General features: G+C 43.1%; 1 protein-coding gene across 1 annotated transcript in view; it reads right to left on the minus strand.

The window, feature by feature from the left end:
- Positions 1-2015: 2015 nt before the first annotated feature.
- WASHC1 (WASH complex subunit 1) overlaps positions 2016-15292 on the minus strand; it is a 43267-nt gene continuing 29990 nt past the window's right edge. The window contains exons 8-11 of the mRNA XM_089671752.1: positions 14288-14452; positions 14003-14161; positions 9899-9967; positions 2016-3063 (exon numbers count right to left, since the gene is read on the minus strand). Of these exons, the coding sequence (XP_089527878.1) occupies positions 2924-3063; positions 9899-9967; positions 14003-14161; positions 14288-14452 (533 nt within the window). The 3' untranslated portion in view covers positions 2016-2923. The remainder of the gene's footprint in view (positions 3064-9898; positions 9968-14002; positions 14162-14287; positions 14453-15292) is intronic.

Raw genomic sequence — 15292 nt, forward strand, 5'->3', positions numbered from 1 at the left:
CAATAAGTAATGCACTCAACTGTCATGGCCTGTATGCACGCTCAGACTCCACTGCTGAAGAAAAAGCATGTTGAAGCTAGTTTAAAGTTTGCTGCATAACATTTAGACAAGCCTGTGAAATACTGGAAGAATATAGTCTGGTCAGATGAGACCAAAATGGAACTCTTCAGATGCCGTAATACACACCATGTTGGGAGGTTAAATGGCACTGCACATCACCCCACAAACACCATCCCAACAGTGAAGTTTGGAGATGGGAACATCATGGGTGTGAGGCTGTTTATCAACATACGGTACTGGCAAACTTCATATCATTGAAGGGAGGATGAATGGAAAAATGTACAAAGACATTCTTTATGAAAACCTGCTGCCATCTACCAGGATGATGATGAGGGTGTACAAGACAATGATCCCAAACTCAAAGCCAGGGAAACTCTCAATTGGTTTCAAAGAAATAAAATAAAGCTGCTAGAATGGCCCAGCCAATCACCTGACTTGAGCCCAAAAGAAAATCTATGGAAAGAACTAAAGATCAGAGTTCATAGAAGAGGCCCATGGAACCGTCAAGATTTGATTGCATGGGTTGTTACCGACGTCTTGAAAATGTAATGTCAATAGCACCTTTAGAAGTCTATTTACTGAGAGAAATGGTGACGTATTCAATACTTATTATACCCGCTGTATTGGGGGTTTGCTGGACTCTGGGTGTCTTTACAAAGAGGACCTATCATCTGCCAATGCTATCACATGGTGAGGCTTGTTAGCCCTCTTGTGATAGCAATAAAGTTAGAGAGAAAAAAAATAATACAATTAAATAAAAGCACCCCAATGCAAATATGTAGCTTTGGATGCGCATATGTATTTAAACACAAATTGTGCCACATGTGAGGTTTCACCATGGACATCAAAGTGTGAGCAATAATTCTAAGCGAGGAGCAGGGCCCTCCTATCCCTCTTGTATTGAATTGTATTGTTGCTGTATTGTCTCCCTTTATATTGTAAAGTGCTGACTATTGGTGCTATATAAATCCTGTATAATAATAATAATGCTACAATTCATGGTGAACTCTAAACTGACACCTGTAAATGATCGTGGTATACATTATGTGGTATTTTTTTTTTGTTTGCCTGGAGTTCGAAGTGAATATTGTTGGCAAATTCTGGACCCCAGGAAGGGGGGAAAAAAAAGCTTTATATGACCTCTATAACATACAGATCCTCATTTTAAGGTGAGAGCACATCTTTCCTGGCACTTGTGGTAGGAGGAGGAGAATTTCAGTCAATGGAAGATTTGGTCTGCACGTGGGACTGATTTATGCACAATTGGACTGTAACACTCTATGGGTGATTTATGCACAAGAAAATTTTCACAGAACACATATTACATTATAACAGATGGGCACTTCAGCATCAGGCTTTGGTTTTCAGGTCTATGAAGCTGCCGCCTTGTCTTTTGAACCCGTTTACCAGGTGGATGTGCAGGCCTCAGTCAATGTCATCCTTGGTTGGAAAGTCTATCTGGCAGCCCTTTAAAAGCCTTCTCCGTTTAAGTCTCTTTCATTCTTAAGAGGTTTTCTTGGTGGGCATGTTCACGGTCATCATTGTTAAAATTAAAACCCTTTAACACTTTGGCATCATTATTTTTATTAAAAAGAATAGCAATTGCATAATGTCTTTATTTTTGCTGTTTCCGCTTACACCCTGCTGTACTCCACACACTTCTTAGGATGTAGTGCTGTATTCGATCTACTGTATATATACACATGATTTTGCACAGAACAGCTGTCCTGCAGAAGTAAATCTGCTATCCGGTGGTCCTGAACTGGTTAAAGGGGCTTAAAAATTCCTGGCATTGCTTGTCCCCTTCTTCCTTGGTCTGGTAATGGGTCTCCACAATAGCACAAGTTCCCCTTCTCCAACAGTAAAGGTTATTTCTTCTGTATAGAAGGCTCTTTATGTAATCAGCATTTTGTGTTTAAAGAAAAAAAAAAAAAAAGGATTAAACCATCACAATGTTTCTCTGTTAAATCTCCCAACTTTATTTTAGCATAAAACAGATTAATGTCATTGTGCACAAATCTGTTGCACTGTAGGCATTATGCCCTCTGAAGACGCCAAGTGATGGGTAAGAGGCGGAGCTGGTGACATCAGGATATTTTTTCAGGAAGTGAGAAGAGCCTGTTCAGTACTCAGCCACACAGCAGTGCAAGGAGTGAGTGGGGTTATGCGGGGCTGAGTCAAGCTTTGCAATTGGTTAAAATCTCTTTCTTGGAATACATCACAGGAAAATAAAAGGCAAAAATTCTTAAATTTCTCAGGCTGTGCAGACTAAAAAAAAAAGTGTACTGCAGACACCCAAATGTAAACAGAGCAGTATTTACATCAGCCTGGGATTAGGATGATGGCTCTCAAAGTAATGAAAAAAGAAGTAAAGCAGAGGCAGGAGGTTCTCAGCGCTAAGACACATTGAGAGATAATGCTTAGCGTTTCACGTCCAGTTTACATGGTTTCCAACACTAGAAGCACCCACCCTCCTTGGCAAGGAAACCACAGTAAATACATATACTTCATAGATTTATTCCATCTACTGATGTACGAAATACAGTATTTTTATACATTTCTGGAAGGCAGTCAAGTAAAGAATAGTGTTTGCTAGACCACTGGTGGTTGTTGCGGTTTTTAATAGCTAACGCTTCAGATTATAAAAAAATATTATTCTTTACCTCCCTAATATGATAAGTCTTTACAAAACCAACAGCTGGCTTCAGCACTTCTGGGTGCATCAGAATAAATGTAATCCAATGATTAGTACGAAGGTATAGTTTTCTGAAGAAGAAATGGTGGTTATGTTCCCAGGTCAAGTCTTAGTACTGGATGTAATCACCAGGAGCTGGTTCTACCAGTGAGAACGTGCAAACTGCTTTTAGGACTCCCACTCATCTTCATCGCCATCCCCTGACATCACTTGTGGTGGGGGCATGGGTGGGATGGTGTCTGAGATTCGGGCAAAAGCTCCTGCTGGAGAGTCTGCATTTCCACCAACTGGCCCCTTTCCAGAAATACCTAGGTAGAGAATGAACAAAAGATGTTAATGTACAATATATATATAAAGTGCTGCGTAAATTGACGGCGCTATATACCGTAAGTACCTGAAATAAATAAATGAGCAATTTTATTGAAAAAAAAAAAAAAATCGGTCACTGCCTAAGTAGTCTATAACTAGTAAAATATAGACCAGCCCCCTTTATGAGGGGTACTGCTCTTCCTGTTGGATTTTTATTTATTTAATTATTATACAGGATTTATATAGCGCCAACAGTTTGCACAGCGCTTTACAATGCGAGAGTAAACTGTACAATTACAATACAATTGAATACAGGAGGAATCAGAGGGCCCTGCTCGTTAGAGCTTACAATCTAAAAGGGGAGAGTCAAGTGATACAAAAGGTATCAACTGTGATGGGTGAGCTGATGGAGAAAATACATGTACAGTTTTTAGGTGGAGGCAGGATTGGCTTCTCTAAAGAGAAACGTTTTCAAGGATCGCCTAAAAGTGGAAAGAGTAGGAGATAGTCGGACAGATTGGGGTAGGGAATTCCATAGGATGGGAGAGCCTCAGGAGCAGTCCTGGAGGCAAGAATGGGAAGAGGTGGCAAGGGAACTAGAGAGCAGGAGGTCTTGGGTTGAATGAAGAGTGCGATTTGGTTGATATTTTGAGACTAGGTTGGAGCTGTAGGTGGGGGCCGTGTTGTGGATGGCTTTGTAAGTTGTATTTTTTATTTAATTCATGGGCTGAGTGGCAACCAATGGAGGGAATGGCAGAGAGGGGGAGCAGACACTGAACAGAGAATGCAACTTGAAGGGTAGGTAGGAATGAACAGTTAAACTAATGTAGCTTTTTGAGATGGACTATAAAGGACCGTCATTTAAGGGACATGGGTCTCACCCATCTGTGTTTATGCTCTTGCTACTGCTTTGCTACAAAACTGAAGCATGTGTGGAGTAAGAGGAGTTTTACTGGGCTGGCCTACAGTGTTTTGTTTGCCAGTGTCAAACCTTCCATTAAAACTGCTGCCTACAGGAGAATTGAAGACTACTTTTGCCCCTCAATGGACACACATGGCAACAGATTTTACAGTGAGTACAAATTCCTATTTTTCTGGGTAAAATGGCTTCTTGTGCAAGTACAGGTTCACATTTAGGAATTGCAAGAGGCCACCAAGTGAATCCTGCCAACACAATCCATACAGGATTAACTGGGAAAAGCTGTTGGCTTGCTGCTGCTGAGCCCTTTTCGGCCCTACTTGATTCAGGTCTACTTGGCAGAGAGGTAGAAACATCCATCCACAGGAATTGGAATTCAAATTTGTGCACATGTATCCAAAGGTTTGTGGCTTAGAAATACTGTCATTTCTACTGAAATGGCAGTAGGGTTGGGGAAATGGTACTGGGACTAGATGTGATGTCCACATATCTCATTAAAATAATCCCTGATAGATGATCAAGCCATTAAGATCCTGGTTCAGGCCCTGCCTGTTACGCCCGGTTCACACCTATGTGGCCGTGCTTTACACGGGCATGAGAGCCCATTCATTTGAATAGACTCCCATGCCCGTGACACGCAGGGAAGAAGTCCCTGCACTACTTTGGAAAACGCAGCCCGCATGGGAACCTCGGTTCCCAGTGCGGTTGCATTTCCCAGTGCGGGCGGCGTGCCATTAGAGCTTTAGAGATTAGATTTTCGTGCGGATCCACAGCAGCACCACCCGCATAGATGTGAACAGGGGGTTATAGGATGGCAATATGGCCACCTTATGACAGTGCATGAGCCAGCACTTTAATGTAGTCCCTGAATCCCAACGTGCTCCTGCGTTGTAACCCTGTCACATGCTAGTGGAGACTACAGGTGGCTGTGCTGACATTGTGCAGGCATGGACCACTGTTTCACTTTTGGGTAGCTGATCCAGAGCAATGATGTGCAGCCACCGCTGCATGTAAACTAGAAGTGGCTAAAACTGGCTGGTAAAGATCAGCAGCACTGACATGGGAAAAAGCAGGATAGCAGTATTTAAAATATTAAATAACAACTAAAGGCAAAACGTTTTTTTTTTTTGGGGTGGATAGGAATTAGAACACCTGTCAGTTTTTATTGCGGTCTGTGCCCTCATTAAGGACGTCCACCCTCTCTATTTATCCTGTTTACCATTGTCATTGAAAGTAAAAAAAAAGTCCCAAATTGTGGGTTGTCCCCAGAAAACTAATAGAGGGGAAATCTTCGAACGGGGACACTACTTCTGGTGTCCAGGGAGGTCCCAACAGAATTCCCTTAATTTGCATATTTCCTCTCACTTTCTGTTTGGCTATGGGACAGGAAATGAAGGGGCATCTTTGCAATGGGACACAGATGATGAAAAAAAACCTGCTCTATCCAAACAAACAAAAAAAAGGTTTGGCCTATAGTTCTACTTTCCAACTCTTGCCAGCATAGGATTATCTTGCAGTCATTCAGCTAGTAACACTCCTAAACTCTGCTTCCTATTGATATGGCCTATTTACAACACTCATTACTATTCAAGTGTGTCAAGAATAATAGTTGTATTTTATTAAAGGTTTTAGTTAATGTCAAGAAATAAGATTGCACTATTAATGATTGTAATTCATGGCTCCTCCTTAGCATCAGTAAAGCGGTTTCAAAACCGAAAGTATTCATGTCTCATTCCATTACATATGAGAAATAATCCTCTTATTTTCGCGATATCAGAACAGCAGGAAAAGTCATGCAAATAATTTCTTTATGTCTCCTTAGCCAGAAAACTGTTGACGTATAGTGCAAATGTAACCTAATACTCTAGAGTCATTTGCTTCAAACTGCACACAGCTGTTTCAAGTTTTTTAGCCATCATCAGTGCAGTTCAGTAACCCTGTATAGTTAAACTGTCTTGTTTGGTCCCTACTCCAAAAAAAAAAAAAAAAAAAAGCCATGGTTTTCATACATTGCAGGAATGATGGCCAATTAGCCTAGAACAGCTGTATGGCGTTTGGAATACATGGATGGATAATATAGCATAAGGTTCGGCTACATTTGCACGATGCACTAGATGTTCCAGATGTGCATCTGGCTGACAGGGAAGTTTTTTGCATAGTTCTACCCACTTTTCTGGAATAAGGAATAATCAGTTTTGGGATATGTGATGGAATGAGATGTGCAAATGCCTTCTGATTTGAGAAGGCTTTACTTGGCTATGCACTAAATTCTTTGGGGAGATTTTCAATTTCTTACCGAAATGTGTATGGTTCTATTGTTCCTCCTTTTCCCTGTGCATAAATATGTGTTTTTCCGAGTTGCATAAAGCCTGAGGCAAGGATCGATTGTGTCCTGAATGTTTCACCTTAAATAAGTAAACCAGTAAAGGGTATCACTTAAAGTGGAACTTCACCCAAAAGGAGGAAGTTCTGCTTGTTTACATCCTCCTCCCTCCTCTGTAGCAATTAGCACTTTTTGGGAGGGTGCTTTGGCGATCTGATCAGATGTTGCCTTCCCCCCTCCTTCTGGGACACATTACAGGTCCCAGAAGACTGCGGGACCATTCACAGTGCAGCGCAACTTGCGCTTGTGCAGTAGGAAATCACAAGGTTTTAATGCCGGTTTCCCTTAGTTAAGATGCCGATTCCAGGAACCCGAAACTGACTGAAGGTTCAGTTCGCTGAGGACAACGTGGATCCCTGGACAGGTAAATGTCCTATTAAAAGTCAGCAGCTACAAGATTTGTAGCTGCTGACCTTTAAAGAGGAGCTCCAGTCCCCCCCTCAAAAAAATTAAACTCCAAACTTTGTGCAAAAAAAAAAATAAAAGTGCACAGAGCACACTAAATATCATCCATTTGGGTTTTACATCTGCTTTAATAGAGTTGTGAAGCTGAAACTGTCTATAAATTCAGGACAGGCTGTAGCCACAGTTCTATCAGCAGCCTTTTCAGTGATAGTGCCACCTTCAACAGTGCTAAAGCCTGGAAGCATGTCTATCATAGATGATCTTCCATAGTAGACGGCTGCCCTCCTCCAGTCTTACATTGTTCCCCCCGTGTCCTTTTCCCCTCTTGCTTGCTGTATGAACAGACATGACGTGACTGGAAAGTCCTGGAGCGCCGAGTGTAACGCAATGAATTGTGGCAGCTTGTCACAAGTCCTAGCCTTCCAGCCCTCGACTGACTGCACAGAGAGGCCCAAGCAAGAAGGGAGGGCTCTGCGTCTGGTTTGTAAGTAAGTCATCTTCGCCAACCATATGAGAAATGTACATAAAAGAGATATATCCTCTAAAGTGTACCTGTCAGAGCGCAGCCAACGCTGCTATCCTGTGCCAGAGGTAGACATTGCCTGACTCCCAGGGACGAGACAGCACTGTGCATGATTATACTGCACAGATGAGACTGCTGTAGTGCCAGGAGTACTGATAGTGAGAACTGTCAGCACTGGACTGGAGTCTTGACTGGCAGCTACAACAATTATGATTAAGACTAGATTAGCAGTATTCCACATGCAGCAGGCATAGTAATGTACACATTGGAGTGGGAATAGGCCCACATGTCTTTCATAATAAACTACAGAACATAGATGTGAACCAGCCATATAAGGGAAAAATGGAATGTTCAATGTGACATGCAGCAAAATGCAATAGTTCTGCTGCATCAAAACAGACAAGTGCCCCAATTCCCCCCCCCCCCCTTGTCCCACAACATGAAGATAGAAGGGTAAACTCTATAAAAAAAGAAAATTGGGAAGGAGACTGCAACAAGCAGACCCAATGTCCATATGGTTTTACTGGTACCACATCCTTTTAAAGAAACACTGAAAATCCAAGAAGACCCAACCAACTCACACTACTAGCACTTTTAACTCCCTGGCGGTCTGATTATGTCAATATTTTTGAATGTCAAAGCGGTACATTGTTTTGCATGGAAATTTGTTTTCTATTGTAGGCCTGCGTCTAATAAACATCCCGGGTATGATAAAGTTTGAAACATGAAATCATAAATTATAATATAATAAATAATTAATGTAATTCGATAATGTAATCAAATCAAAAACACTGAAATTTGAAATAGAGCACTAAGTTCACACATTGTTGAGCTCAGTCGCAGAATCGTCGTCACTTTCATCTGATGATGAATTTCCCCACGAATCATTATCACTCAATTCTGCAAGTGGTTCTAATTCACTATCGTTGTTCTCTAGCTGGTCTAAAACCGATTTTGACCTAAAGGGATGCTTTTTGGATGCCATGGACGTTCTCAAGTTTCCAGGCAGAAAGAACAGTAAAAGTGCAGGCAGGGCACAGGACAAAGCACTAGGGACAAAACTGAGGTGACATGGTTTGGTACAGTAATGTAATCCTAACAGATTATAATGTATTGTGTGTATGTCATGTTTTTACTTTTTGGAATCTCCCTCCGGTTCGGCCCCCCTGCGTCCCGACGCTCGCAGGGAAAGGAACTCGGAAAACGGATGCCAACATCGGCTGGAGGATATGGCCGGAGGACATCGGGGGATCGCAGGACAAGGTAAGGATCGGGGGATCGCAGGACAAGCACTACAGTGTAATCTCAAGTGTGGCTCGAGGTTACCACTTTTTTACTGTAAATTAACCCCGAGCCACACTTGGGATTACCACTAGGAAGGTTAAGATACCACACCAAATTGTATAAAAAAAAAAAAAAAAAAAAAAAGACATTTATTGAACAAAACTTTTAAAAGAGATTATATATTAAAAGAGTAGCATCCCAACAGCATAGGTATTACATTGCAAACAGGTATAAGCCCAGATGATCATATTCATGCAGGTATCTCCAAAGTGCTTTGCAGGGACAATGCCCACTTCTACAGAGTTCTGTCATGAATGCCAAACCACAAAACAGCCTGGGCCAAAGGGTCAAATCTGCAGCCATTAAATGATGGGGGAACCACGAAACACCTTAAAATGATGTATAGATTTAAAGGGAAACAGATGGTATATGCCCCTTTGATAAGTTAAGGAAGTGGTTGGTGGATCCAAAAAAAGCCAAAGGCTGATAAGTTGGTTCCATGTGGTTTCCTGCTGAGGGCATAGCTGTTCATAGCCCATTCAGTACTCTTCAGCCAGCCTTTTTGTAATGTAAACCCAACTAGATGACATTTAGTATGTTAAAACGTTTGTAACACTGTAGGAATTCACTACTTCACTATGTTTATATAAAATCCTGTTCAATTTTTTCACCCTTACATCTGACATCCAGCAGCCTCTTAGATGCCTGTGTATTGTTTCTTTAACCCCTTTATGCCGGCCGCACACAAATGTGTGGCCTCCCGGTGTCTGGGCCTAGACGCTGAGCAGCCGCACATTTGTGTTCATGTAACAAAAAACATATGTGCTGAGAGCACGCGCCCTGCGTGCTCCCAGCACACGTGCGGTACTCTCGGAAAGGTCCTGGTCCGCTCTTTCGATTGGGACCTTTCCCGATCATGTGACCACTGTGACGACGCATCACGGTGGTCACATGATCCCTAAACCACGGCCCACCCACCCCTCCTCCCGGCATCTGAAACTCTTAAAGGGCCGGGAGGCGCTGGCGGGAAGGGGTTAAACAGCCACTGTTTAATGTAGTCTCCATCAGAAGTCCGGGTGACAACACAAGAGCACAATTGGGAGACGGGGACAAAGCATTATCACCATATACCAGGAATGCCTGAACTAACAACCTTCATTGCAGGAGCAGCAGGGATTATAATGAAAACTGCAGATTTACAAATATTGAAAATCACCATAACGTGTTAAAGTTGATATGAGGTTCTGGTGATTGGATTTACATATACTTTCGTGTACATGCTGCTGCACACAGAGCACCCAGTAAATGAGGAAATCTCACCTTTTCTCCTCATCGCCAGCTTATTAAATAGATCAGACATGAGATCTCCTCCACCTCCTGTGGCTCTCACTGGAAGACAGAAAAGATATTGTAGCCATTTCAGTCATGGTACCCTTCTACAACAACTTAACTCATATGGGACTTGGAGGTCTCCAGTTACAATGATCCCAACAAAGTTCTTCAGATAAGAATGGGATCCTAAGATATAAAGAACCATAGACGATATATCCATAGTGAAGCATCCTTACATGGTAGCCTTGCCAGCATTAATGTATAACTATAGGTAAAAAGTTGTTTTTTTTCATTTTGGATAGAGAAAGGAGGGTTATAACTCCATCAGATGTTTTTTTGCCATCTCTTTCCCACTGCAGATATTCACTTGTCCCATAGCCAAATAGGAAGTGATAGGAAATCCCTGCAAATTAAGGGAATTCCGTGGAGACACCCCTGGTCCCCAATGGAAGATTTGAACTGTATTACTTTTCTGGGGACAACTCAAAATTAGGGATTTTCTTTTACTTTCATTTTCAATGATAATGGTAAGCAGGACAAGTAGAGAGGGGGAATCTCCTTACCGGGGACACTGACAGCAATATAAACCTGACAGGTGTTTAAATCCCTCTGCAGTCTATTTAAAACTAAAACAAAAGGTTGCCTTTAGTTATACTTTAACACTGGTATCTCTATTGTGCAGTGCAGAAAACACACTAAAAGTTCCCTTTCAAAACCATTTATAAGGCCTGTCACTGTAACCTCCTTATTTAAGAGCCCATTCAGTCCTGGATCATTGTGTTAACGCATGTGTGTTTAAAAATGCTTTTTCCGGCATTACAAGTGTTGTGTTAAGGTAGCCCATTTAAATTAATGGACAGGCAGTGCACCAAAATGCCCCCCCCAAAAAAAGGACACACAGAACATTAATGTATCAGTGTCCATTGTGGCATGCTGTAACGCATGTGCATTGCCATAGTCGATTAAGGTGCCATTGTAAACATGGTAATGCACATAAGGCACCACAGCAGAAGTGTGTTTTGATCCTCAATGATAGATCTCTAGCTTCAATAGTTCAAGCTAGTGGTGGTAGTAACTCAGCCCAGAAAACTCCACCTAAAAACTACATATTACTTCTGAGTGAAAATGGCTGCCTGTTTATGCGTTATCACGTGTTAACATTCGCTGTGTTAGGCAACCCATTTAAAATGAATCATCTGGCAATGCACAAGAAAACATACCTGCGTTGCGCTGCGAGGTTGATTTACTATAACTGTAGAGGGCAAAATCTGGTGCAGCTCTGCAGAGAAACCAATCAGCTTTCAGGTTTTTTTTTGTGTGAAAGTTTAATTGAACAAGCTGAAGTTAGAAACTGATTGGCTACTATGCACAGCTGCACCAGATTTTGCACACTCCAGTGTGAACCAAGCTTTACCCCCGGTTTACATCTGTGTGGGTGGTAAATCCGTGCAGCCGCACCACCCGCACAGAGAAATGCGGACCCACGGGCAGGTGCCATTACTTCTAATGACACGCCACCCGCACTGGAAAATGCAACCGTACTGGAAACCGAGGTTCCTGTCCAGGCTGCGTTTTCCAAAGTAGTGCAGGAACTTCTTCCTTGCGTGTCACGGGCACGGGAGTCCATTCAAATGAATGGGCTCTCGTGCCCGCGCAAAACGCGGCCCGCATGGCCACATAGATGTGAACCGGGGGTCACTGCCTTCCAGAACTCCTTTTAAAACCCAATTCTTCTGGTTTGGTTGGATTGTATCTCGTTGGATAAATTTCACTTCCTGTTCTGATGATCAAAAATCAATTACTGTCTGTGTACCTGCTTAACAGCTTTCACTCACTTCCAGTGACAGTGCCCACAACAAAAGAACAATTACAGAAATGCCAATAAAAAACGGAAAGTGTTAAAACATTTGTCAGGTTCTTTTGCAATTTCTGTCACTGTTAGGGAGACTTTCCTTCAGTTCCTGTTTTGGTTGCAGTTTCTCGTTAAATATGTGAAGCTAACATCTATTTTTCAGTATGGCTGACATCATGCCTCACAATATACAGATTTCTTAAGCACTTATTTTCTGCCAGTCTGTTGCAAAGTTTCTTACCTGTATGTCCTTCCAATAACAGGACTTCCTGTAATAGGCTGATAATGCGAAGCCACACAATTTGCAGCAACACTGTCAGCCTGCTGTGTGCTCTTCTTCAAGTGGCAGCTGGGCTGCCTTATCAGGTCTGTCAGAATGACCAACTGAGGAGTGCACACTGAGGCTGACAACACTGCTGCTAATTGCAAGGCAGCAGCCTAGCGGTTTCTGATTGCTACAGGAAGTGCTGTTACTGGCAGGATTCCTAAGCAAGAAACTTTACAACAATTTGCCTACAAAACTCTATTCAGCTAGACATATTACCAAACATACACTATATTGCCAAAAGTATTGGGACCCCCTCTCCAAATCATTGGATTCAGGTGTTCCAATCACCTCCATGACCACAGGTGTATAAAATCAAGCACCTAGGCATGCAGACTGCTTCTACAAACATTTGTGAAAGAATGGGGCGCTCTCAGGAGCTCAGTGAATTCAAGCGTGGTACCGTGATAGGTTTCCACCTGTGCAATAAGTCCATCCGTGAAATTTCCTTGCTACTAAATATTCCACAGTCAACTGTTAGTGTTATAACAAAGTGGAAGCAACTGGGAACAACAGCAACTCAGCCATGAAGTGGTAGGCCACGTAAGATGACAGAGCGGGGTCAGTGCATGCTGAAGCACCAACTGTCTGCAGAGTCAATAGCTAAAGACCTCCAAACTTCATGTGGCCTTCAGATTAGCACAACAACAGAGCGTAGAGAGCTTCATGGAATGGGTTTCCATGGCAGAGCAGCTGCATCCAAGCCTTACATCACCAAGTGCAATGCAAAGAATCAGATGCAGTGGTGTAAAGCACGCTGCCACTGGACTCTAGAGTAGTGGAGACATGTTCTCTGGAGTGACAAATCATGCTTCTCGGTCTGGCAATCCGATAGACGTGTCTGGGTTTGGTGGTTGCCAAGAGAACTGTACTTGCCTGACTGCATTGTGCCAAGTGTAAAGTTTGGAGGAGGGAGGATTATGGTGTGGGGTTGTTTTTCAGGGGTTGGGCTTGGCCCCTTAGTTCCAGTGAAGGGAACTCTTAAGGCGTCAGCATACCAAGACATTTTGGACAATTTCATGCTCCCAACTTTGTGGAAACAGTTTGGGGATGGTCCCTTCCTGTTCCAACATGAGTGCATACCAGTGCACAAAGCAAGGTCCATAAAGACATGGAGGAGCAAGTTTGGGGTGGAGGAACTTGACTGGCCTGCACAGAGTCCTGACCTCAACCCGATAGAACACCTTTGGGATGAATTAGAGCGGAGACTGTGAGCCAGGCCTTCTCATCTGACATCAGTGCCTGACCTCAGAAATGGGCTTCTGGAAGAATGGTCAAACATTCCCATAGACACACTCCTAAACCTTGTGGACAGCCTTCCCAGAACAGTTGAAGCTGTTATAGCTGTAAAGGGTGGACCAACTCAATATTGAACCCTATGGACTAAGACTGGGATTCCATTAACGTTCATGTGCGTGTAAAGGCAGGCATCCTGATACTTTTGGCAATATAGTGTATATGTCTAGCTGTATACACTTTAAGATTCAGCAATGGCAGCAACGCACATTAGCACTGCAGCAGCTGTACATTGATAATTCTGGAAAACAATGGTATTAGCAGCAGCATTAGTAACTCTAATTCTCCAAGTACAACTCCACGTCTCCAGTATCTGCTCCCATTAGCACCCTCTGCTGGATACTGGAGTAATGGCGGTGATTTCATTTCACAGCTGAGACACACAACAGCACACTGTGCACACCTCACCACCCCACAAGTGTTATCAGTAACTGGCAGGCGTGTACAGAGAAGGATCTGCTGCCAAATCCCAGCAGCCAAGAGTGGAAGCCGAGGCTGTTTTTGGCACCCGCCTGGTACCAGCCTGCCAGTTACACTCAACACCTCCAATCTCCCAACTAGAACTAAGCTGTGAGCCCTGCCCTAGGAAAGTCACTGTCACTTTGGATCCAGTGCCAACCTTGTTCTTGCTCCTTCATCTTCTTCTTTTCCAACTTCTTCTCCTTCACACTACGCAGGTTGGCTTTCCCTATTCCTCCCGCCTGGCGGATGGACTCCAGCAGCGATGCCCTGCCATCTGATGGTTTGACCACTTCACTTGGTGCTCCCTGAACCACAGCTGGTGAAAGAGAACAGGAGAAAAAAATCCTAGTGAGGGGATAGGCTGACTGATCAGCAAACATACATACAACTGCTTCTGCAGTGTGCACATGACAGGTCCTGTTTGAAGTCTGCTTCCCCTTACCTGGACTGCCATTCTCGCTATCCGCTCCTCTGTGCACAGGCTTTCCAATGATTGGCTGCATAGGAGGTGGTGCAGGTGGTGACAAAGAAGGAGGAGCGGGTGGTGGAGGGGGAGGCGGCGGAGGAGGAGGTGGCGGCGGTGGGAGGAGATGTCCATCTTGAGCATCTGTAAATAATTTAGAATGACAATATTAATTTTGCTGCTCTTCTTTCCTTCAGTCTAGGGGAAAGCAGGATGCTGTTTGAAGCTTATCAAAGCCCATGAACAAAGAATGTTATATATTGCAGTTTACCTGTTCTTAGATGTGGCTGCATTAGTTTTCCTTTTTAAGTTTTTTCCTTTAATTTTCACCTGGTAATCCTGCCAGTAACACACTTTGTGTCCTAGGGGGACAACACTCATTGTACTGTATCTATGGAGGAGGAGCAGCACTTTCACCCTAGGACAAGAGTACAAAAAATGCCCCCTCTTCTCTTATTCATAACACAGAGAGGAGGTGTTCTGTAGTCCAAAGAGAGTTAAAAACAATGTGAATGATAAGACGTTCAGCACCTAAACATTAAGTGTGATTTGTACAGACCACAGGATACCAACTGCAGCTGCCTGGAGTATGCAACATACAGCAGAGTGTATATGATGAAGCAGTGTTCGTTATGGAATACAAAGTGCAGAGTGCAGCTTTCTGGCGTATGTAACATACAACACAGTGTACAGAGGGGCAGGTGGAGTTACTATCAAGAGGGTTGTCCACAATCATGTGTAAAAGTCAAACTCCTTGACAACTCTTCTATTTCTCACGGACTCCTTCTATGCCCATTATGAGGGATCCCACCATCCCTGCTGGGACTGTATTTTATATTATAGAGAATGTAAGAGTAGGGGTTGAAACACAAAAAAGGTGGATAGGAACATATTTGTTGTAGCAGCAATAACAAAACACCAAGAAATGCTAATCTCAAGAGATACAGGTAACCACAGAGACATTAAGCCCTCAGGGTTCAATCT

This window comes from Staurois parvus, unplaced genomic scaffold, assembly GCF_062004578.1.
Source record: "Staurois parvus isolate SC_StPar_1 unplaced genomic scaffold, SC_StPar_1.0 ptg000114l, whole genome shotgun sequence".
Lineage (NCBI taxonomy): Eukaryota > Metazoa > Chordata > Amphibia > Anura > Ranidae > Staurois > Staurois parvus.